Source organism: Cicer arietinum, chromosome 5 (assembly GCF_000331145.2).
Source record: "Cicer arietinum cultivar CDC Frontier isolate Library 1 chromosome 5, Cicar.CDCFrontier_v2.0, whole genome shotgun sequence".
Lineage (NCBI taxonomy): Eukaryota > Viridiplantae > Streptophyta > Magnoliopsida > Fabales > Fabaceae > Cicer > Cicer arietinum.
Genome location: NC_021164.2, coordinates 2136187 through 2162570, shown reverse-complemented (window position 1 = coordinate 2162570; position 26384 = coordinate 2136187). Strand labels below are relative to the sequence as shown.

The following is a 26384-nucleotide window of genomic DNA, read 5'->3' as shown; positions in this document are numbered from 1 at the left end:
ACCCTAAATATTTTATATATATATATATATATATATATATATATATATATATATATTGTTAAAAGACGTAATAGTGAATTTTTATGGAGTCACGATGTTTAAAACCCACAACTTTTAGAATGAGAGAAAAAAAAATAGGACAAAAATATACTTATTTGCACAATAATTTTGGGGATCAAAGACTTTTTTTTTCTCAATTGTTTAATTAATCATACATACGAGATTGTTGTAGTAAAAGATACAGCAACAACTACTAAGTATTTTTCCACCTTGGTCAACTACATGGATGGAATGACGTAATAGTGTTCTTATATAGCATATCTCGTTCTAGCTCATTAATCTTTAGGTCATTTTTAATAGTTTCTCTTATAAGTTTTTTAGGTTTTTTCTTGCCTTTAATGTTTTGACAATCCTCCATTTGATATACTTTTTTCACTTCATAATCTATAGGTTTTCTCTCCACATGCACAAATCAATCAAGTTAAGTTTCTACCATCTTTTTTACTATATGTATTATCCTAACTCTCTTTCTAATGTTGTTATTCCTAATCGTATTTCGTCTAGTATTTTCAAACATCCATCGTAACATTGTTGGTGTTACAATTGTGCGATAAAATTTCTCCTTCAATTTAAGTGGTACTTTTTTTTTATCATGTAATTAAAAAACTCGAGACACTCCTCCATTTCAACCATCCAGCTTGAATTCTATGGTTTACACCTCTTCTATTTCTCTTTTGGTTAGAATTATAGAACCAAGATGTTTAAACCATGTGAGTTGTGGTATGGTATAATTTTTATCTTTCACCTCCAAATTGGAGATGTTTCTCCTGTTACTGAACTTGTATTTTATATACTTTGTCTTGCTTCTACTTATGTGGAAGTCATACGCTTCTAAGACTTATCTCCAAGACTCTAACCTTTCATTTAGTTCATCCTTCAACTCTCCAAGTAGGACTAAATCATTTGCAAAAAACATGCGTCTAAGTTCTGGATCTTAGATATATTTTGTAAGTACATCCAAAACTAATAGTTTAAAGTTAACCATTGGTGCAGTCCAACTGTGATGGGAAAATCTTATGTGGCACCACCTTGCATCTTTTTTCACATTAGTTAAGGCCCCGCCATACATATCTTGGATAGTTAGAATGTAGGTGATCAGAAACACCTTCCTTTTCTAGAGCTTTACACAAAATATCTCTAGGCACTCTATCATATGCCTTTTCCAAATCAGCGAAAACTTGCAAGTCTTTTTATCCATCCTATATATTGCTCCATCATACACCATAGTAAGTAGATTGTTGCCATGGTTGACCTCCTAAACATGAAACCAAGCTGATTGTTAGTAACTCTAGTTTATTTTCTTAGTCTCCGCTCAATCACTTTTTCCCATAAGTTGATGGTATTGCTAAAAGGTTTAATCCCCTATAGTCTGCACAATTTTGTATATCTTCATTTTCTTAAAAATTGGAATTAGTGTTCCTTCTCCATTTCGTCCAACATTCTATTTGACCTCATAATCTCGTTAAAAAGTTGTGAGCCATCTATTGCCTCTATCTCCGAGGCTTTTCCATACCTTAATAGGTATGCCGTTTGGCCCAACTGCCTTTTCAATATCCATCATTTTCAGTGCTTCTTTCACCTTATATTCTTGAACCCTACGATTAAAAGTATAATTTTGGTCATCATCTCCATCGTCTAGCCTATTAGAGTTTGGTAGAATATCATAACCTTCATTAAATAATATGTGGAAATAATCATTTCATCTATCATTTATATCTTAAACCTAAACCAAAATTTTACTTTCTTCATCCTTGATGCACTTCCCTTAGTCCAAGTCTGTTGTCTTTCTTTCCCGGCTCTTAGCCAACCTATATAGATTTTTCTCCCTACTTGGTGTATAAGACTTGTATAATCCTTCAAAAGCTTTAGTTCTCACTTCGTCCACCACCTTCTTGATATCTTTCTTAGCTTCCTTATATTTTCCCAATTTTAATATTTTTACACTTAGACCAAGCTTTGAAACATTCCCTTTTTATCTTAATTTTCTTCTATACATTTCGTTCCACAACCAAGATTCCTTACCCCCATGTCCAAAACCTCTTGATTTGTCTAACGTATCTTTTGCTATTGTTTCAATCCCCTTTGCTATCTTCGCTCACATACCATTCACACTTCCTTGTGGGTCTAAGAAACCTCCCTCTAAAACCTTATTTTGGAAGATCCTTTGTTTTCCACCCTTCAAAGGCCACACTTGATCCTTGAAACACTGTTTTGGGCTTTTCTCTTTGTTCTCCTCCTAACCCTTACATACATAGTCAAGACTTTATGTTGGATTGTCAAGCTCTCTCTTGATATGACTTTACAGTCCATGAAAATCTTCATGTTTGATTTCCTTATTATAAAGAAATTCATTTAAGAACATGTCACCTTGCTCTTGTATGTGATAAGACATTATTCTCTTTTCCTAAAGCACATATTAGCTATAGTAAGATCTTGACGAATAATCCAAGATCTTCTAACATTGATAGAAGATGTATTTGAAAAAAAACCCTAAGTAATATATTATTAAGAGATAAAACTCTATAATAAGATTTAGGGTAAAATATGTTTTTAGTCATTACAAAATTATTATCTTGCAAGTTTAGTTCCTAAAAGTATATATTCGCTTTAGTCCCTATTTTGATTTTATATGGACTTTTTTAGGGATTAAAAGTATCAATCTTTTACAAAAAAAAAAAATTAAAATAAAGAAAAAAAGTGAATAAATAATTTCTTAGGGACTAAAAAATTTAGAATTTTTTCACAAGAACTAAAAATAAATTTTATAAAAAAGGTGTATCCTCACATTACATTGGAATAAGTTAGAATCAATTTAAAATTTAAATTTAAAAGAGTGTAATAAAAACTATTGAAGCAATGATCCAAATCCTATTCAAGATGTATAAAAGATATAATTTAGATTTTTTTTTTTTGTTTTACAAAATATAATCTAGATATTGATAACAAAATTTTATAGATTCCTTATGTCTACTTCAAGACATGATTTATTTTGTAAAAAAAAAAAAAATGTGATTCACAGTCACAATTTGGACACATAAAAGATGATTTTTGTACAAACAATAATTATAGCATCCAAAGGATATTTTGAAAAAAACTATTTTGTCAAAAAAATGTTTGAACTGTTATAGAGAATTAAAAAATGGAAGGTGTGAACAGTAACTCCCGAAAGAAAAACAAAGCTAAGACACGAGTCCAAGTGTTTTGATGAAATGAAAATACAACTTTTAAAGAATTGTACCGTGCACCCCCCCCTCCCCCTGTAACTCTTGGTGCAAGCTTATACTTTGTCATGTCATTGACAAATTTTTTCTCTTCTTCGTTTAAACGCCCCAAATATGAATGACCAATTACAGTATCCAGTAAATCATGATTGTGTGTTCCACAGCGAACACTAATTTTTCATCCTTCTCCGATACTTAATGATATACATCTGAGGGTAAACGAACAGTTTTCCTTGTGAGAACAAGTTAGTGTTGATTTTGATTTATATCTTCCACCTCTTTCGCATCCCAAAATTAATTTGTCTTTTCTTCCCCCTTTTTTCGGTTGTTTTATCTGATCGAATGGTAACAATTAAAATTTCATTTTTCCTTCCAATATTTTTTGCCCATTCAAATATAGCTTCTCGAGAGAGAAATACCTACAAAATATGTTTCAAATAAAATATCAAATATATATTTATCATAAAAATATGATCGGTGGTGAATTTTTCTGTAGAATTTATAATCGTTCTTGGAGCAGGAGCTTCAACTCTACTCATACCTGATTTCAAAAAGAGTAATAAATTTAATTAATAATAATAATATTATAAATCCATTTTTAAAATAAAATTTTAATTATTATTAAAATAATTATGTACATTTCGAAAATTTCTTAAAGTTGAAAGTTTCGAAAGTTTCAAATTTTTTGAAATTTTTGAAATTATATTACTTCGAAAATTTGAAAGTTTCGAAGATTTGTGATTTGAAGATTTCAAATTCATCAAAACTTTCAAAAAATTTGATGAATTTTAGACTAATGCATTTCGAAAGTTTCAAATTTCTCAAAAGTTTAAAAACTTTCATAAAATTCTGAAAAATTATATTTCAAAAATTTCACATTTATCAAAAGTTTCAAAATTGTCCAAAATTTCTAGAAAATTAAGTTTCGATAATTTCAACAAAACTCACTTTTTTTTTATATTTCGAAAGTTTGAAATTTTTGAATGATTAGGTAGATTTTGTAATTTTCGAAAGGGGGGTGAAGAATGGAGTGATAATTTTTTTTTGAGTATTTTATACATAGTAAAAAAGGGTAAAATGATATTTTCAATGGGATCAGGGGTGGGAGGTACATATGGGGTGCACGGTATAATTCTCCAACTTTTAATATTCACAAAACTTTTTGGCTATTATTTTTAGTCCTCGTTGACACAATCATGTTTAATTGACTTTTAAATTTAAATTTTTTTAATAACTTTTTGAAAGTATATTTATAATATTATAAAAAAAAAAATTATAAAAATTTAAAGTTTTTAAATATAAAAATTTAAAAATTAAAGTAAAAAAAATATAAATTTAGATTTCTCTTTATCAAAAAGAAAATATGAATTTAAAAATTAAATTTTGAGTTCATATTTTATTCAAAATTTTTATATATTATTCTAAACATGCTTAAGAAAATTCGGTAAAAAATACATGTTAATTTAATTGGAAAGATTAAAACTACATACATATTAATTTTGTAAAGACAATATTTTTATTTTACAGAATTAAAATTGAAAAAATTATCGCAAATATTAATATTGTTAGACTAAACTTCTTATCCTAGAACGTTAAAATAGTTGTGTGAATTAATTATATTGAAATTTATAGTTTTTTTTTTGTTTTTACTTAATTTTTCTTCTAAAATTCTTAATTATATAACATTGATTGATTTTTATGGTTCACATAAAAAAAACACCCACATTTGTATAAAGAAACATGAAAGATTTAAATTTTACGAGGACAACAAAATTATTTAGACAATAAAAAATATGGAATAAAGAAAGTAAAATAATTTTTTTTTTTCTTTCTCTTACAGTCTTAAACCCTTAAACCCTTTCAAACGGAAACGTAGAAAGAGCAACGACAAATTTGTGAGTTTTCAAAGAGAATCCATACCCAGGTGAGTAAATTCATGTTCTACTTCATTATTCATTTTTGTTGTTCTATTAAAAAAAATGGGTCTTTTTTGTTGTTGTTAATGTTGTAACCTTCATAAAAATTGCGTCTTTTATAGAGTTAAGAATAAGAGCCTTGATTTCTAGTTTTACCCTAATTTTGTTTTTCTGTTTGTCGGTTAGTGTTTTTGCGGGTATCGAATAATGTTTCTTTTATTTATTTGGATTTTGATTTTGATTTTGATTTTGATGTTGTTATCACTATTAGGTATGTCTTCAATGACATTTGGTGTGTAAACACTGATGTAAACACTGATGTCTGATAGTAATTTTAGCAAATAGAAGTGATTAAATGTGACCACATCTCTCTGTGTTAGATTTCGACATGTGTCGGACACTAGACACACCTTTAATTTGAAATGTTAGTACTATTTAGATCAAAACAATATCTAGTAGATTTTGATCCTCAAAACTAGGTTGAAGCTTCTCTTAAGTGATTAACTTGCTTTACAGTCTAAAGTAAGTAATATCAATCACCAATCATTGATTAATAAAGTTAAAATTATATGTTTGTTGAAATAACAATTTTTCTTATTTCACTACCTACTCACTTTTTAAAGAAACTAAATCCCAGAATTAAGAGTTTCAGACCCTATCTTTGACAGTATATCAGATGGATCACTTTGCAGCAGCTGAAGAGCAATTAGCTTCACAGAGGCTTAGGCAGAAACTTGATCAAGTGAATGTAGCAGCACAAACTAATCTTGCCCCTGTTCAAGATCATGTCAATTATACTCTCCAGGTTCTTTCTGGTCTCTTAAAGTCATAATTACTTCAATGGTTGTTTAAACTTTTAATGCTAAAACTGTATCTTTCCTTGGAATATTGAATGGTTTTATTGTTTGATGACTAAAACTATATTGGAATTGGCACCAAGAAAGTTAATACCATCTTCATATTAAAGGTTTTGACTTTCTATATCTTTTTTCTTTTACACCAAATACTTTGAAAGTTATAAATATATATAGGTAATGCTTTTGCATATAGTGGTAATATTTGGTAATTCCTTTTCTTGAGAAATATAATTTCTGTTTCATATAGTTGATTGTGTGATTTGCAGAAAGCCTATTTTAAATGCGCATATGAGTGCTTTGATAGAAGCAGAAGGCAGGAGGAGATAAGCAATTGTGTTGAAAATTGCAGTGTTCCTCTTTCTAATGTGCAACAGGCTTTTGATAATGAGATGGCAAAGTTTCAGGTAAGCTACCATGTCATAATGTGATCGTACTCTCTCATTTTGTGATTTGTTATTACTACTTCAAGTTTGTTAGGCATTTATAAAATTATTAAGAAACTTCTTATGAATTACATTTACAGAAGCCTTGAACCTAGAATAAGGATGTTTAATCTTAGCTTAGTCACTTTCTCCCAAAGCTTCATACTTCAAGTATGACTCGCGAGTTCACTTCCTATATAATTTTCACAATTTTGTTTGTCATTTGTTCTTAATGATAAGGACTAAGATATTTTCCTTTATTCAGTTGGCATACTCTTAGACTTCATAATCTTGTTGAACAACTTTGCGAGTCCTTTTCATACCTCAATAGATATTTTATGTGGCCCAATTTCCTTACTCTTGGCCATTCTCTAAAGTTACTAAATTTACCTCAGATTCTTATTTTTTTGGTCATGGGAATAGTTTTGATCCTCCTCTCTAGTGTCATTTGATGTCAAAGAATGCATCAAACTCTGAAGCATATTTTCTATACTACCAATTGCACTGATGAAACCGCTTTTATCTGTTCAAGAGGTTAATAGGGTTCGCAACCACTATTGTTACTGACTTGTCACTTTTTCTGGGCTAAGTCTGAAGCATGAATAGAGAATATTGATGTTGTTCTGGAGGAGTTAATTTGGTGATTTGATGCAACGATCCATGCAATGTTGCTATTTCTGGTGTGATGCAGCTGAAACATTTGAGTAATTTGTAACCATAGGTTTTGAACCTTTCTGTTGGTGTGATATCCAATGGATTCTGATTCAAGTGGGCATTTAGTTTCCTGGTTGATGAATTTTTCAGAGGTCGTTCTCTGGGTCTTAGTGCATTTCAAATTTTGTTCTATGCAATTTTCTGGTGTCATGATCCTTGAAAATTGCTTTTTCTCTGAGATTGTTGTTTGTTGGTTAATTTGAGACCCAAATTGAGAAGACTCTGGTTATGAAAATGTGGACAATTTGCAATACCAATTTGGACGGACAATATAGTTTGACACTTGCAATATTGTTGGCTGGCCAGAATCACATGTTTAGGTACTACGATTGAGAACTGTGCCCTGGCCTGTACGACAATTGCGTTGATGCTGCAACTATCTTGGTTGCACAGTGGGGTTGTGTATGATTTGACACCATAGGAAGCTAAAAAAAATCAGGATTATAAGGCAGTTCTGTTTTACTTTCTGTTTGCAGGGTTAGGTTGATACTTTGAGTTAAGATAGCTTTACAGGTGAAGATAATATTGGGTACTAGATTGAAATTTACATAAAAATAATTGGTCTCATATCTGTTCTTACATTATTAGTCTACTATTGACTTGTGGAGTCAGCCGTGTAGTGTTAGTCGTGAAAATTAGGCTTTCCCAACTCCTTAGAAACCTTTTTGACAATAAGGTTTGAAAAGAGGTCAAGTCTCTGGAGCTGACTTGCGGTGTATTCGCCATTCTGTGATGTGTTAGATGGAGAGGAATGCTCACATTTTTCAAGGTTAAACTAGCAAAATACCCGCTCATCAGCACGGGTCATACGTGCGGATCGTGTGAGGTTGGTTACTATAGGAAGATAGACAATATACACATAATATAGGAAAATCAAGACTTGAGTTGTTAGTGCCCTTCATCGTTTGTTCTACTTCCATGGATTTTTTTATGCATATGTATTTTTTCTTCCATGAATAACAAACACTCAAGGTTATTCTTGTGATAAATAAAACATCCAAAACGTGAATGAGAAAACCAACGGTTTATATTTAAACACCGATTACTTGTTACGCATGTTCATGGAATATCAATTGTTAATTTTCTCATCAAAATTACTTAGGTCACTTTCTTTGCTAGTCTATTGTCCAATTCTTTTTGGTGTAAATTAGACATCCTCTGCGCACATATGCAGAGACTAATCCTCGAGCCAGGTAAGGCCACAATGGACGGTAAAACTCTCCTAATAGTTTTAACTTGCTGCATTCCCAGACCTGATTACTGTCCAAATTATTTGTACATTTTGTATTAATTTACTTATTGGTTTATGACTTCTGCAGCATGTTCTATTTCCTAGAAACATTGTCATTTACTACCTCTAATAGTGTTTTCAACTTGGTACAGGAGAAGTTGAATAGATCTCTGATGGTTTGTCAAGATAAGTATGAGGGAGCTAAGCTCCAGAAGAAAACAGGAGCGATGACCGACATGGTTTCCTGCGCCGACCAAGCAATTCAAGACAGCATTAATATGCTGCCGCTTCTTACTAACAAGTTGAAGACTTCCTTCGGCATTCGCGACAACGATTCTTCCTAGAAAAATTTGCTTTTGCCAACATTTATCTTCAATTGCAAAAGCAGGTTGGTGCAAGACACTAATGAACTCTTTTTGAAACACAAAAGTTAACATACTTCATTCCTGTTATTGGAATGTTGATGCATCTTGATTCATCAATAAATTTAATGTATTCCTAAAACATTCAGAATTGTTATGCATATACAGATAATATTTGTAGTCTATTTACTTGCTTTATTTTTTAAAAGTGGATTCTTTACTATAGAGAAGCTAAATCCAAATCTTAGGATCTTAACAATTTTTTTGCTTAAGACTTTTACTTGAATCCTTGACCTTTTTTACCATTAAGAAAAAAAAAAAAAGGAGAAAATGACATTTTAATGTGTATTACTTCTACACTTATATTTTACTATTATGCTTTGATACTTATTTTATTATTCATCTCATAGCTTAAAAATTGTAATCGATCAAGTAAAGTGACTTAATCTTGAATTGAGATCACATATCATTTAGCATTTGTTTTGAAAAACCACGTCGAAAAGTCACATCGATGTAGAAGCTTAGATTTGTAGCTTTGTTATTTCCACGACAAAATTGCCTTGAGATGCAAGAATGAAATTTATGTCGTTGATCCAAACACATGTTTAGAAGGAGCTCAAGTATTGATATTTGATTGGATAAATTATTTAACTTTGATAAATTTAGTTCATTAAATTATAAGATATTATTTAATTAAAGTCAACTGACCTCGATTTTGATGTATCCAAGCAACTTCATCATTAGGAGAAATTTGTGAATATGATGATGCATTTGTGCAATTTGCATTGACTTGGTTGAGAGTGATAAAAATAAATTAATATCTATTAAATTACAAATAATTAAGTGAATAAAAATATAAAGAGGAAATTGTATTTATCTCTTTTAAGTTCACCTTAAATGATAATAACACTCCCTCATTTATAAATAAAAAATACATTAGAATACACACTCCGATTGTGCTACTAAGAATATAATCATATCTTTCAAAATTGCAAATACCAAATGTATAGTCGTACATTTACAAGTCGTACCTTTAAAAATTAAAACGAATACTCTAATTGTGTCATATAGTAAATGACATGAACAAATGTAGGTGTGGCAAAAAAATGTTTGATGCAGTTTTTTGTAGTGGGTATAAGGGAGGTGAGATTTTTTTTTTTTTTTTAAATTAGAGGGGATATTAGTGTCATTTAAAGTTACTTGAGGGGAGGTAAATGCAATTTTTCCAAATATAAAACATACTTAGTCACAAAAAATTATAAAACGTACTTTCATTAATACACAATGAGAAAATTAATATTTAGTCCTAAAAAAGACAAATTAAAAATAAATTCATTTCTTAAAATAAAAAATCAAAGTAAAAGTTTAAGAAAAGACACTTTGTTACCCTATGTTGAAGAATAAGGAGTAGAATAAGTAATATCTCAATGCAGAGATTTTTCAAATGTACATCTCATGGGCATCAAAGGATACACTAATTACAATTCGGTTGTAGCTCTAAAGCAACTTGACTATCCTATGTTGAAGAAACTAGATGATGAGTCATTAGAAGTTTTGATTTTGCACAATAAAGGTATAGAAGATCCACATATGTTATGAATGATAAGTCGGGCTTGGAAAAATATCATTTAGAAAAGGTCGAGTACTCATATGTAGAAGTTGTAGCACATAAGAACCTTATTGACAGTAGGTAAAGAAAATAGTCCAAGAAATCGAGTTGACTTTCCACAATACACCTTCTGGTGATCAAGAAATACATAAACCTACCTTCTTATAAATGAGGAAATAGTAGAGCTTAAAACATCATTATTAAAATCTAAAGAGGAGAAAAAAAGACTTACAAGCAAAATTAGAAAAAGTCTTCCAAGAGAACAAAGACTTGCGATTAGAAAATACTTGTAAGAATCGATTTATTGAGACATGTAACAAGAGGTTGAAAATTGAAGAGGTGACTAAACTTGACATACAAGATTGTTTGAGAGGTACAAATGAGGAATTAGATGTGCAAAAGCAAGAGAGAAATGAAGCTATAAAAGAGGTCTATATGTGGAAACAATTGTAGATAAAATTTGCATGCTTAGAAAGAAATGTAAAAAAGGAGTTTGAAGATTTAATGAAACAACTTAAAGAGGTGGTAGCTAAGTATGAGAATCAAGTAAAAAAATAAGAGGCAACGCAAGAAAGAAATTGAAGAATTACTTTTAAAACATCAATATGCACTAAGAACATAGATGGAGACTTCAAGGGAGTTGAAGAATTACATTGAATATCAAGAAAATATATATAATGACTTAAAAGGATGAAACCATATATTGAGAGAATTGTTTTATGTTGTTGCTTAGCCAATTAAAGAATCAAGAGATCTATAAAGAGCTGAAGGATGAAGGAAAACATTGGAAAGGTTGCTTTTCAAAGTTGACAATGTTAGTTAATATAGCGATCATAAAAATTCCAAAGCATCTAAGAGATATTGGTGCAATAATGCATCCGCTCAACACTTCAATCAAAGTTTACAAGTTCGTTGAATATTGTAAAAATTTGATAGAAGAATTGGAGGATGAGATTAGTTCTCCTATTAGAAGAGATGATTCAAATGTTATAGTCGTTATAGTTTTTAATTTAAATGTGGTATACTCTTTTCTTCGTCAATAAAGAATTTGTTGTTTTATTTATCAATCTCCATATTTTATTTGCTAATAATTCGTTTTTGTGAAGAATATTACATAAAACTCACATTTCCAACATTCAATTATCATATAAAAAAGAGATAGATAATTAAACGATTTCATCTTCATTCAATTCATATTTAATACATGCTCATAATTTTTTTTAATACATGCTTATACAATTGTCAATTCTTCCCAAACTTGTACGGGAATTTCTAAAGTATAATATAGGGCGATGGCATCACTGACATTTGGGTTGTTATGGTTAAAACAATTATTTGAAGAATTTTGAGATTAATATTTCCATTGCTTTTGTCTCCTCTGACAGCATTTGGCCTCAATTCCTACTATACACAATAATTAATTCCAAAATTTTATCACCAAGTTGGTTTGCTTTTATAAGGATATCACTTAATTATTTTAAGCCACATGAACAATATAATTACGCTATCTAATTATAGAATATATTTCCTTAAACTTCATATAAATTAATAGTAACGTATCTGTTGGAAATAAATTGAATTTAAGAGTTAACGTGTGAATTGAAAAAAAATGTAGAAATCTCAAATATAGGACATCACATACGTGTTTATAAGATGGAGGTATCATCTTTAGATATTATTATATCGAACAGAAATAATCTTGTTTTTGAGTCAACAACTAGCAACTGATCCTAGTTTTACTCCACCTTAATTTTTTTCTCTTTGTTTTTGGTCAAATAAGGCCGTTAAACAGGGATCATAATTTTACTCCACCCTAATTTATTACACCAAATTGAATACATTTTTCAAGTTTCTCTTATATGTCGTAGTTCCGTCGATTTTTGACTCGTCTTAATCCCAATCGATTTTTGAGTTATCATAATACTACTATCGTTTTAGAGCGATTTTTATGTTGTAGTCCTTTTGATTTATGGATGATCATACTAGTTTTATCTTGGAACTTTGTGCTTGATAGTTTACCTTGCACAATTTTGACAGTGCCGCGAAATGTGAGAGTGACCTAGTCCGTAACTCAATCTAGTAATATCTTCAATGACATAAATTTGTTTTGAAACAATTTTTTGAAATTCAAAAACAACAATTTTAAGATGTTTCTTTCTTCTATGTCAACTGAAGAGACTAATGGATTTGGTTATGTTGCCTCTGATTTCAATAAACTGTTTTAGTTTGAGGTTAATAGAAAATGATAAGAAAGGTGAAGAATTAACCCAATGTACTTGTTGATGAGATGACTACTACTGTTCCAGCAATACTGCGAGAATGTTGAGGCTAAAAAGTATGTTGTGAGCCGCTATCTAAAGTATCAGATGATCGATGACATATTTGTGGAGAGTGAAATTAAATTATTGTTATTATTGACAAACTGCATTTGTTTGAAAGGATTTCAAAAATTCTCTCAAGCATAAAACAAAAGAATTTTTTTCTAGAGAGTCTTAGAGATAATGAAGAAAAAAAAAATATAGTGTTTATGGTTTTCTTCTGAATAAAGCATATGGACAAATTTGTACACCAATTCTAAATATGATATTTTTGTTGGGAAATGGTACGCCACTCATGACATGTTTAAATTAAATGTTCAAATTTAATAAAATGTCTCTTTCTACTTACATGTTGTGTCATTTTAATATTTGACATGTTAGACTCTTCATGTGATTTCAAACTTAAGTAACTTTGGTTTAATTACAAATTATCATTAAATAATTTTGAAAAATGTGATTTTTGTAGTCAAACTAAAAATAACAAGGAGTTCACATAAATTTGTAGTTAGAGAATCTGAGTCTTTAGATTTATTACACTCCGATATATGTGAACATGATGGGACATTAACAAGAAATAAAAAATGTTATTTTATCATTTTTACTGACGATCGTTCTGACTATACTTTTGTATATCTAATGAAAAATAAAAGTGAAGCGTTTAACATGTTTAGGATCTTTGTAACTGAAATTGAAAATCAATTTAGTAAAAAGATCAAGATGAATCGAGTATGATTCTAGTTTCTTTAATGAGTTTTATAAATTACATGGAATTATACATGAAACAATTGCACCATATTTGCCTGAAATGAATGGTTAAGTTGAAATAAAGAATAAAACTCTTACTGAACTAGTTGTTGCTAATATGCTTAACTCTCGTGTTGTATCTCATTGGTGGGGAAAATTACATTGATTGTTTGATATGTTTGGAATAAAGTTCCTAAATCTCAAAACAAACATCTCCTTATGATATTTGGAAGAAAAGACAATCGAACTTATCTTATTTTCAAACTTGGAGTTGTTTGGCTTATGTTAGAATCCTCGATCCCAAGCAAGTTAAACTTGTTAGGTATTGGGGTTCCTTCCTATGTGGAGAAAGGCCCAAATATTGTAGCTCGTGTGCCTCACTTATTTAAGTGGAGAGTGCTCTAATCAGGATTGGAAGAGAGAGACTATTTTGATAGGAAAGACAACCGCCAAAAGAGAAAAGAGAAGAGTAAACCCTATACATATGAATCTGAATTTTATATTTGTTGCGTATTACTTGTTATTGTGTTTCTGTGTTTATTTCCATTAAAACTTGTCAATAGAGTCTATGAATGTGTGTTCATTTGGTATGTAGTAAACACCAAAGCATATAAGTTTTATGACCTAAATGCGAAAGTGATCATAGAGTCAAATGATGTTGACTTCTACGAAAATAAACTCCCTTTCAAATGGAGAAATAGTGGGGGCAGTGAACAAAGTCACGTTACTATGATGAGGAGCACTGAAAGCACCAAACAAGGCGAAACAAAATCTCAAAGAAGTAAGAGAACCATAGTTATTAAAGATTACAGACCCGAGTATATGGTATATACCTTAAAAGAGGATTCTACAAATCTTCAAGATTTGTCATCTTTGGATGATTTATGGTAAGAAGCTATAAATGATGAAATGAATTATCTAGATTCTAACTGAACCTGACATTTAGTAGACTCACCTCATTGTTGTAAACCAATAAGTTGTAATAAGGCTCGCCTTGTAGCCAAAGGTTTTAAACAAATAAAATATAGATTTCTTCGACACTTTCTCACAGGTCACTAGAATAACATTTATTAGGGTACTCATTTTACTAGCAGCTATTCATAACTTGGTGATACACCAAAATGGATGTCAAAACAGCTTTTTTAAATGGTGACTTAGAAAAAGAAATCTATATGGAACAACCTAAAGATTTTGTGATTTATGGACAAGAAAACAAGGTATGTAAGTTAGATAAATCTTTGTATGGTATTAAACAAGCTCCTAAGCAATGGCATGAAAAATTTGATAACTTGATTATATCGAATGAGTTTAAAGTGAACGAAAATGACAAATGTATTTATTACAAATATGAAAATAGCATTTTCATTATCATATATCTCTATGTAGATGACCTACTCATATTTGATTCAAACATTCATGTTGTAAATACTATGAAATCATTGTTTTTGTAAAAATTTGATATGAAAGACCTCGGAGAAGCGAGTGTAATTCTCAAAATCAAGATTACTAGGTCAGAAAAGAGAATTTCTTTGGATCAGTCTCATTATGTTGAAAAGATCCTAAAGAAATGCAAAGATTTTAACTGTAAACTTGTTTGCACACCATATGATCCAAGTGTGAAAATGGTGAAGGTGTTAGACAGACTGAATATGCGAGCATCATTGCCTAAGTCGACGGACTATTGTGCAGGTTTACCAGTAGACCTAGTATGGAGCATTGAAACGCTATCGAAAGAGTCATGAGATACCTGAAAAGGACCATGAGTCTCGAACTCATTATCAAAGATTTCATACCGTCCTTGAAGGATACAATGATGTTGATTGAAACACCTTATTATATGACTCCAAAGAAACTAGTGGCTATATTTTTAGTATAGTTGGTGGTGTTGTATCTTGGAAATTGAAGAACAAATGATATTGGTTCAGTCCACTATGGATTCTGAAATGATAGCACTAGCTACTGCTAGCAAAAAAGCTAGTTGGTTGAGATGTTTGCTAGTTGAGATCCTTTTATGGGAAAATCTATGTCACTTGTGTTGATCCACTACAATAGTATCGCGGCTATTGCAAAGATTGAGAATTGTTATTACAACGGTAAGAAACGACATATACGTCGTAAGCACAACACTGTTAAAGAGTTACTTTCTAAAGGAGTTGTTATAGTGAATCATATATGCACTGATGATAATTTAGCAGATCCTTTGACAAAAGGGTTAGCTAGAGATAAAATCCTAAAAACATCCAAAAGGATGGAACTAATGCCTATAGAGTCACTCATGATGGTAACCCGACCTAAAAGACTGGAGATCTCAAGATTTAGGTTCAATGGGTAATAAAAAGTCATGAAGTAATATGAGAAGAACATGCTATTATAAATCAAAGAAGCGTGATTCCTGAAACAATGATAGGATGAGATAATAGAAACTCTTAATGAGATCTATACTCTATTTGGAGTAGAGTATCTAGCTATAAGAGTACTCTTGATAGACTCAGCTATGTGAATTTGGAAGTGGGGCCGCTTCCTATAGAATTTTGAGGCAGAATTTCTAGAGCGTTCAGTACTACACTGGGATAAATGTGAAGGGTCATTAATGCATGAACTTTTGAGAATACGCAATGCGAAAAAGTTGTGTGTGGATATGATGTCATAGATAGAGTTCAAGATTACGAGTTACTCTTGTTGAATCTGAATCTCATTTACTATGCAAAAGTCAATAGACTGTTTATGCATGATCTTAAAGAAACATATGAGTTATTTCAAAAACCCCTTTTTAAATTAAACCGGAATTGTTGAAAATAAATTGAATGTAAAAGTTCAAAAAAGGTGTAGAATCCCAAATGATATAGTGATATATACGATGTGAAAGCATTACTTTCATATTATTTGTTGATACAGCTAAAAATAATAATAAGTTTTTTTTTGGAGTCAACAACAATTTATCCTAATTTTACTCCATCACTTTTTTCTTACGTTTTTCTGTGGTTAAATAAAACAGTTAAACAGATCCATTTTTCTGTTACTATCGAATACAAAACTCTTTATAAATATAAAAATTACAAAAAAAAAAATTACATTTTTTTACTTTCTCTCTTTGTTTTCGATTTATTTCGATCTAATACATTGTTTATTCACAATTGATAGACATTGGATCAATTTCATAATATCAAATGATATGTTACTTTAAATTTCAATATTTATTTATTTATATTGTAATACCTTTTGAGTTTGGTAATAATACACCAGTTTCGATATCATCTAATATGCTACTTTAAATTTCAATACATATTTTTATTTATTTATATTGTAATACCTTTTGATTTTGGTATTAATAAACAATAACTTTTGAGTTTGGTAATAATACACAATCTCTAAGTTTCAATACATTATTTATTTATTTATATTATAATAATTTTGTGAGTTTGTTAATAATATCTCTAAAGTAACATCTTAACAAGGTGGGTGAATAAAACATAAATATTATAATTATTTATAATTTATTAATATATATTCATAATACAATTATTCATAAATTTTCTGATATTATTTACTGTATTTTTATTTTTTAAATTGAATTATTTACTCTAAAAATTAAATTTTTAAAAGTTAAGAATAACATTATTATTCATATATATATGTTCTATTAATATAGGATTTTATTATAAAAACAATGTATTAATTTTTTTATATTTTTGAGTGTAATGAAGTGTGTACTCTTACCCTAACCTATTATGAATTTATCCAAAAAAAAATTAAAGTGAAAGTAGATGTAGTAATGTGATATTTTTTTCCCATAACTTCTTTTCTTATTTTATTATCACTTTTTGTTATAATTAATTTTTATTTCTTTTTCCCCACCACAACATCTCTTTTGAAATTATATAAATAATTCTTAAATAACCTTCTTTTATTTATCATGTTATTTATAACATTAAATAATGTTTTGATTACGACAGTTAACTCTTATTAATGTAAAATAAACTTTTGATTTTTTTTAATGATTTTTTTAGGCTTAATTGCAGTTTTGATCCCCTATTTTAACTGAATCGCGAAAGTAGTCCCCCATTTTGTTTCTCCCCAGTTTTGGTCCCCCAAGTAGAATTTTGGTCCAAAACTTGATGAATTTTTATTTTTTTTGCATTTATTTAAGTCACACAATGGCTCAAGATCTCATTTGCAACAATTGTACCTGAAATATATGATCATAAATGGTGTAGTACGGCTTTAAAAACTAAAATTTCATCAAGTTTTGGACTAAAATTCTGTTTGAGGGACCAAAACTGGGGAGAAACAAAATGGAGGGACTACTTTTGCGATTCAGCTAAAATAAGGGGACCAAAACTGCAATTAAGCCATTTTTTTAATAGCATCTAAATTGTAAAGTAAGATAAAAAAAGAGGAAAAAATACAAAACTAAATAAAAGCTAAATTAGAGATTGAGTAAATAATAAATGTTAATAACACTTTTCGTTGATAAAATTTATAATTGGTAAAAAAAGATAATAATAAAACATTACGAAATTTTATGCAATTACTTTAAAAATCTAATTATTCAATACATAATATATATATATATATATATATATATATATCTATGTATTAAGATTAGAATTTCCACTACTGAGAAGTTTTAACATATATAATATTAATTATCACATAACATTGATGATTTTAAGAGTCACATTTAATACATGAAAAATGAAAAAGAATAGATTCTTGTAATTCATATCAAATTTGAGTGAAAAAATAATACATGCCAAATTAAAAATGATTGTAAAAAATCATATTTAACATATGTATGAAGAATAAATTAAAATTCAAAGTAATTTAAAACATATACAATTGATTTACCATGATAGTTTTTATAATTTTGATGATGAAATTATAATCAAAGACGTAAGATTCATTAGATATGTTTTAATAGTTGAATCAAAATTAAACTTTTTGATTTTGAGTTATTTGAAAATATTTAATTATTTACATAATTCATGTATAACTTATAAAATAATATTAATTATCTATTTTATCGTTGCATATGCTAAGAAATATTTGACTAAATTAAAATTATTAGTCTTATTTGCTATCAACTATGTCACAACATAGATTAAATAATATTATTTTGATTCTATCGAAATACTAAGGTTATGACTTTGATCTACATAGCCGATCTTACTGAACATTAAACGTGTCCATAAATAAAATTCTGGAACCAGAGATTTTGATCCATGTTATAGAAGATGGTGTTTGAGAAAGAGGCCAAATAGTACATACTAGTATCGAGCAACTAGTGTGATTAATACACAGTTTTGTTGAATATGTGCAAATTCTGCTGCAGAAGTGTTTGATATAAAGGAGATCAATTAATTTTTATGTTTTACATATCATGTTTAACAGATACCAAAAGACATTTTATTAGAGGTGCATCAACCTTCCAATGTTTTTAAGCCAGTTATCAAGGAAATAATCAACTCCTATGTAGCTGAGTATGTGGAGAAGGTAATTTTTTTCTTTCTATTTGCTAATTATTATATTTCCTAATTTTGTTGCTTCCAGTAATTACATAAATATGTTTTAATTTATTTAGTGTCTCATGCCTATACTACTACTATTAATAAAACCGTATTTATTATTACTTATACTAAAATGCTAGAACTAGAAGAAAAAAAATAAAGAAATAAAGAAAAGAAAAAGAAAAAGAAAAGGGATAAGTGGTGAGAAGAGGATGGAGCATTGATCCTGTTGTAGACTTGTTCGGCGACAACGGCAATGCCGAGAACAGGAGCGGCGTGACGTATCTGATTTCTTCGATCAAGATGGATCCTTCTCTCTCACTTTTCAGTCTAACCAAACAAACTTATGGGCTTGGCCCAAAACATAATAACTCTCTAAGCCCAAGTTATTAATTAAAATATTGAGAAATGTACATGTACCCCCAACTTTCACTTCCCACCATCCATCTCCATTAAAAATATCATTTTGCCTATGTTATCTATAAAACCCTCCCAAAAATATTATCTTTTCTTTTTTTACCAATTTCATTCGAAAGTATAAATTGTCTAAATCAGATTTTTGCAAAATTTTGAATATTTCAAACCTTTGAAACACAAAAGTAAGAATTTCTCGAAAACTTTGAAACTTTTGAAATAATTTTTTTCAAAAGTTCAAAAGTTTCTATTAACATGAAACTTTTGAAATGATACTTTTTTCAGTTCTCTCAATTTTTCGACAGTTTCTAACAAACTGAAACTTTCGAAGTGGATTTTTTCCTAGAATTTTTAAAACTTTCGAAAGTTTCTATCAACGTGAAACTTTTGAAATGCACTTGTTTCTAGATCTTTCAAACCTTCGAAAGTTTCTAACAACATGAAACTTTCGAAACACATATTTTTTAGAAATATGAAGCATTCGAATGTTTCAAATACTTCTAAACTTTGAAAAGTCGTGGAAAGTATCGAAATAGATTCAGAAGTTTGGCCTTCAATGAAAGTTCTGAATCCAATTTCAAAAATTTGGAACAAATCTGAAAGTTCCGAAATGAATTTTTTTATTTATTTTTTTTTTCTATTTTTTTATTATTGTTTTATTGTAGTGCCTAGAATCAGAGGTGTCTTTGGCAAAATTATTCGCAACATTGCACGAAGCGTGTGAGGTGATAGTGATGATGAAGTAGAGAGAATTCCACCTACAACATTAAACAGGCGACGGAATGAAGCAAAATGTCCAATTAGGCAGCGTCGTCGTAGACAGAATGTTCAGGATGATGTCGCTAAGTCTGCACAGATGGAGGATTATGTCTCTGAGCCTACACAGATGGAGCATGTTGAGGAGCAATATGTTGAGCCTGCACTTGATGATGCTAATGAGGCTGACCTAGGTGTTAAGGAGGCTGACCAGGATGTTGACAAGGCTGAGCAGGATCAGCCCAGATTCCCCAGAGGATCGGTGGTAACATCTGTGTTGACGCATTATGAACACCACGTGGCTCGGAGGATATGGAAATGAGATGTATATTTTTAATATAATAAAAAATTAAAACAAAAAAATTATTTTAAAAAAAAATCAAATTTTCCGGAAAAGTTAAAAAAAAAAAAAAAAGATTTTCGGAAATTATATTTTGTACTGGAAAACTTGTTTTCCAGAGTGGAAGTTGTATACCGGAAAACTTCAAAAAAATATTTCAAAAATGATGTTCTATACCGGAAAACTTTTTTCAAGTTTTCGAGAGTGGTGGAAGTTGTGTACCGGAAAACTTGAAAAAACTTTTCTGAATTTTTTTTTTGACACTTGTTTCTATTCTGAAAATGTTGAAATGAAGAAATAAAAAAAAATTATATATATAAAGGTATTTTAGTATTTTCTTTTACTTTTTGAAGGTACATAGATAGGATTTCTTACCCATATATCCCACTTTTCAAAAAACTTCACCTAAATGCCCCACTTTCAAAAACGATTACCAAAATGTCCTACTTTTTAGGGGTACTAGGAAAACTCTCCATGGGGGAGCGACATCTCAAAGAGCCAATTTTTTTCCTCTAGTAGGAGGTCACTGGACGGGGATGCAACCTGCCAAAGGGATTTTAATTTTTTTTTTATAAATAATATTATATATTTTAGGTAATTTTTAAATAATAATAATAATTATTATTATTAATTATTATTATTAATTATTATTATTATTAATTATTATTATTAATTATTATTATTATTAATTATTATTATTAATTATTATTATTATTAATTATTGTTATTGTTATTATTATTAAAAATTGTTTTAGTTAAAAATTATTATAATTAAAATAGAAAATTATTATAATAATACATTAATAATAATAATTATTATTAATAATAATTATTATTATTAATAATAATAATTATTATTAATTATTATTATTATTATTATTAATTATTAATTATTATTATTGTTATTATTATTATTAATAATACATTAATAATAATAATAATAATAATTAATTATTATTACTATTATTATTATTAATTATTGTTATTGTTATTATTATTAAAAATTGTTTTAGTTAAAAATAATTATAATTAAATTAAAAATTATTATAATTAAAATAGGAAATTAATATTATAAATATTAAAAGTAATTAAAATTAAAAACAGTAAATTATATTATAAATTTAAAAGAAAATACATTAATAAGAAAAATTACATTAATAACATAAAAAAAATACATTAAATTAATTAAAAAAAAATACATGTTATTAATGTCTACCTAAATGACCTCCAGTTCCACATCTAGGATTTCGTCGAACTCGTCTAGCTCTTTGAACGAGTTGAGGTTCTTGTGGTTCATGTTGATCATTATCCTGAACGTTAGTTGTAGGTGGATTAGAATCACTACCAACTTCCATATAAGTTTGAGACGGATTATTATACATGGAGTCAAACACAGCATAAGCCGACTCAGGGGTTGTGCACTGAGTTCCAAACAAATTATAGAAAAGCTCACTTTCTGTTGGATGACCATGGGTTGGTATTTCTGGAACCGGAATGTAATACTGAGTCGTTGGTGGATATGGAATTTTTGTGGTAGGGACGTGTATATGAGGTGATGATAGAGACGGTTGTGTCATGTTTTGTTGTTGTGGGCTTGATTGGGAGGTCGATCGACGGAACATAAGGATATGACGGTGGTCGCAAACAGGGATCACCGAGATATTAATAATAACAATAATAATAATGATAATAATAATAATAACAATAATAATAATAATTAATAATAAGAATAATAATTAATAATAATAATTAATAATAATAATTAATAATAATTAATAATAATAATTATTATTATTATTATTATTATTAATGTATTATTATAATAATTTCCTATTTTAATTATAATAATTTTTAATTTAATTATAATTATTTTTAACAAAAACAATGTTTAATAATAATAACAATAACAATAATTAATAACAATAATAATTATAATAATAATTAATAATAATAATAAAAATAACAATAATTAATAATAATAATAATAATAATAATAATTAATAATAATTATTATTATTATTATTATTAATGTATTATTATTATTATTTAAAAATTACCTAAAATATATAATATTATTGAAAAAAAAAAATTAAAATTCCTTTGGGAGGTCGCATCCCCGCCCAACGACCTCCTACTAGGGGGAAAAAATTGGCTCTTTGAGATGTCGCTCCCCCAGGGAGAGTTTTCCTGGTACCCCTAAAAAGTAGGGCATTTTGGTAACCGTTTTTGAAAGTGAGACATTTTGGTGAAGTTTTCTAAAGAGTGGGATATATGGGTAAAAAATCCACATAGATAAAGGTCGTACATAGTAAAATTTTCATTTTTTAAATGAGATTGGCCAGCCTAAGCCCAATGGTCAGTCGGGCCCAATCTAATATAATATTGGCTAAATTACATCTGTGTCCTTTAAATTAATTTCAGGTAACGTTTTTGTTCTTTATCTTTTTTTTTTCGATTTAGTCTTTTATTCCTAACAATATCAAATAAAGTATGAAAATATGAGTTTATTTGAAAATTTGCGTTACGAATTTGATGAAATTTGTATTATATTGAAGAATATAATTAATTTTATGAGTTTTGATTGAATTTTTTTTTGAACTTTTGTATAAAAAAATATATCATTGTTGAAATTTTAAAACATAAAATATCGAATTGTCACTTAAAATTAAAATAAAGGACCAAGTCCAAAAAAAAAAATAGATAAAGAACTAAAACATTACCTGAAATTAAATTAAATGACGTGTTATTTAACATATAATATTTTATTAGGACTACATAAGCCAAATTGTTTTTTAACTTATCTTTTATAAAACAACTCATGCATCATCCTTTCGCCTGCCAAATTTGACATCTCTAGTTTTAGAGGAACTAATTTTGTAATCACGTGCCTAATAATAATACGGTGATAAATAACTTTCTTCCTTTGTTTTTCTTTATCCATTTATTTATTTTACTTCACACACACACTAGCTACTCTCGCTCTCTTTTAGTGCTATAATTCTACACAATATATATATATATATATATATATATCAAAAATGAAATCACAAATAAGATTTATTAAAAAATAGCGTAAAAAAAAATTTTGCTTTATCTATATTCATTGAAAAAGAAAAAAAATCCGTACATTTTCAAAGTAAACTAATTTTACATTGTCATTGAATATAAATCATTGATATTATCACTTCATTTAATGATAATAACTTCTATCTATCAATATCAAAATAAAGAATGATTGATATTACCTATTAATGTAATACTATTTACGCTAATCAATAATCATATATGATCTATGTCCTTATTCATTTACATACACTTTTTTGGTAATTTTATGAATAATTTTGCATGAATATTATATATATGATGATGATAAGTTGTCAAGCGTCAATTTATTAAGTTTTGGGGCGTCACTAGTGAAGTTTTTAGGCTCCATTTGAAAATTTATAAGGTATGGAATGAGACGACTTTGGAGAAGAAGATTAAAAAAATATAGAGAGAAATACTTCACCTTATTTAAAAGAACATATTTGTAGAGAATGATAAGTGTTGTTAATTATATATCTTAGAAAATAGGCTAAATTACATCCGTCCTCCCTTAACTTAATTTCAGGTAACATTTTAGTCATTTATCTTTTTTTTTACGACTTGGTCCTTTATTTTAATTTTAAGTGACAATTCGATATTTTATGTTTTAAAATTTCAACAATGTTATCATTTTTTATACAAAAATTTAAAAAAATTTCAATCAAAACTCATAAAATTAATTATATTCTTCAATATAATACAAATTTGATCAAATTTGTAACACAAATCTTCAAATAAACTCATATTTTCATACTTTATTTGATATTGTTAGGAATAAATGACTAAATCGAGAAAAAAAAAATAATAAATGACTAAAACGTTACTTGAAATTAAATTAAGGAATTTAACCTAGAAAATAATAGTTTGTTCAAACTATACTAAGTTATAGTGTCACAATAATAGTTATTTGACAATACTTTATATGAAATAGCTTATTGTAGAGCAATAACAATTTGTTCAAATTACAATATGCGATAGTGCACCACTATAGCAGATATTTGATAACATTGAAAATAATAAAAGAAATTTTTTATTTATATATTTTTAATTTTTAAAATATTATAACAACATTGAAATAATTTAAAAAATATATTTAAACCCTTCAAAATACAAAGACATAAGCATAATTGGATTATTGTATGATTTTATTTATCTGATTTCTTTAGAGTTAGGTTTGTTGTTCTAACAGTTATGTTTATCTTACTGGGTGATGTAAATCAATTTTTATCTTAAAAAAGGGAAAACAAAATATCATATATTCATACAGATTCAATTGCACAAATCAAAATTGAAATAAAGAATGCACACATTATCTCAAACCTTCACCTTAAATTTAACTCCACAGGTTAATCCAATTTTTTCCTTGCTCTTTTAAAATTGATGTTTATTCTCCATTATCTTGTTCTTACAAAGAAGCCAGTGAAAGTAGTTTTTGTTGATTGTTGTTTAGTAATTTGATGAATATTTGTTTGCAGATTATCAGATGCAGGCAGAGAGTTGACGAATTAGTTTCAAGTAGCTTGAATTGTGGACATTTTTGTCTTTCATTGAACCTTAGATATGGTGGAAGAATCATTTTGAAAAGGTACTGCTTTTTCCTCTGAATTTTATTTCAAAATGCATGTTTGTTTGAGCAAAATACTATGCAATATGACCTAAACATTTGAGTTTCTCACATAATTTGAACATCGGTTGCTTGACATAGGCTCTGTTTGGATTAGCTTTTTAGCTTATGAGAGTTTATTTTTTTGGTTTTAACGCTCTGGTTCCCGGCGGAATGAAGCCCTAGTAATCCAGAGTTCGGTCGGGAGATTAGTAAAGTCTGACCAAGAATTATTCCAGCCAGGATTCGAACTCGGAGTCTCCCGAATGATTCATCCTTATGAGAGCTTCTTTAAAAGCTTCTAATGTTCATGGAGAATTTAAATTGAAGAGCTTCTGAAAAAATTGAGATGCGAAAGCTAATTTCAACTAAAAAATTCTTTGTAGTTGTAACATGACCTGAACATCACTTTCTTGACATAGGCCTTGTTTGGATTGGCTTTTAGCTTATAAAAACTTCTTAATCAAATTAGGTTTATAGCTTTCCATTTATGAAAATGTCTTTATAAGCGTATAGATGTTTGTGGAGAAATTAAATAAGAGAGTTTCTAAAAAAAATTAGATGCAAAAGCTAATTAATTTCGTCTTAAATATGAAAATGTTGTTTAAAAAATTCGTAGTTGTTGTGACATTGTTTGGTATTTCATTTTCACAAATTTTCTTATTGAGAAATTTATTCAAATTGACTCATAATTTTGTGTAGATTTTTTTTTTTAAACTAGATTATTTGATTGCTCAGGGAAACTAATTCTCATATGGTACTATGCATGTATATACATAAGATTAATTTGAAATCCATTTCTTTTTATAGGGAACAAAGTAAATGTCTTCCTACTGCTTCTGTATTATCAGGTGCTAGTTTTTCTTTTTCTGTATGCATGCTTATAAAATTATTTCAATCTAAATCATAGTTTACATATAATAGTTTCTCTTGAACTTTGATTTTTTGTAGATTCCCAAATTTCTTCTACTCATTTTGAGGAGTTCTCTGTCTCTACTGCTGACACCAATAATGTTAGAGAACTTAAGGTATCATGCAATATATTTAATTGAAAAAGTGTAAATAGTAAGAGAGAAAGAGAAAAAACTCCATAGAAGATAGACATAGGCGAAACATAGGCATAATATGGAGATTGGAGGTGATAATATAAATGGAATGGGGTTATGTGGATCAAACGAATACCTTTTGTTGAGCTGAAGAGAAATGAGCGGTAAACATGTTCAGCA

At 28.5% G+C, this 26384-nt stretch overlaps 2 protein-coding genes across 4 annotated transcripts in view; both read left to right on the top strand.

The window, feature by feature from the left end:
- The first annotated feature begins 5045 nt into the window (after window positions 1-5045).
- LOC101508873 (uncharacterized) lies at window positions 5046-8968 on the top strand. 3 transcript variants are annotated; one of them, XM_004499613.4, is made up of 4 exons: window positions 5046-5205; window positions 5866-6002; window positions 6321-6458; window positions 8574-8968. In XM_004499613.4, the coding sequence occupies exons 2-4, from the start codon at window positions 5874-5876 to the stop codon at window positions 8763-8765; spliced, it is 459 nt and encodes a 152-aa protein (XP_004499670.1). In that variant the 5' UTR covers window positions 5046-5205; window positions 5866-5873; the 3' UTR covers window positions 8766-8968. The 3 variants fall into 3 exon arrangements, with proteins under 3 accessions (XP_004499670.1, XP_012571031.1, XP_012571030.1); XM_012715577.3 differs by having other exon boundaries at window positions 5074-5205; window positions 5874-6002; XM_012715576.3 differs by lacking the exon at window positions 5046-5205 and adding an exon at window positions 5569-5719.
- A 15761-nt stretch (window positions 8969-24729) lies between these two features.
- Window positions 24730-26384, top strand: part of LOC101509192 (uncharacterized) — a 5182-nt gene continuing 3527 nt past the window's right edge. Inside the window, exons 1-4 of the mRNA XM_004499614.4 lie at window positions 24730-24900; window positions 25031-25140; window positions 25969-26009; window positions 26110-26186. Coding sequence (XP_004499671.1) covers window positions 24856-24900; window positions 25031-25140; window positions 25969-26009; window positions 26110-26186 — 273 coding nt within the window. The 5' untranslated portion in view covers window positions 24730-24855. The remainder of the gene's footprint in view (window positions 24901-25030; window positions 25141-25968; window positions 26010-26109; window positions 26187-26384) is intronic.

Bases quoted from the DNA above. Each gene is read 5' to 3' on its own strand.
- LOC101508873 (XM_004499613.4), top strand. From the start codon at position 5,874: ATGGATCACTTTGCAGCAGCTGAAGAGCAATTAGCTTCACAGAGGCTT. The intron at 6,003-6,320 runs GTTCTTTCTGGT...TGTGATTTGCAG, and splicing joins ATGTCAATTATACTCTCCAG to AAAGCCTATTTTAAATGCGC. The intron at 6,459-8,573 runs GTAAGCTACCAT...AACTTGGTACAG, and splicing joins ATGAGATGGCAAAGTTTCAG to GAGAAGTTGAATAGATCTCT.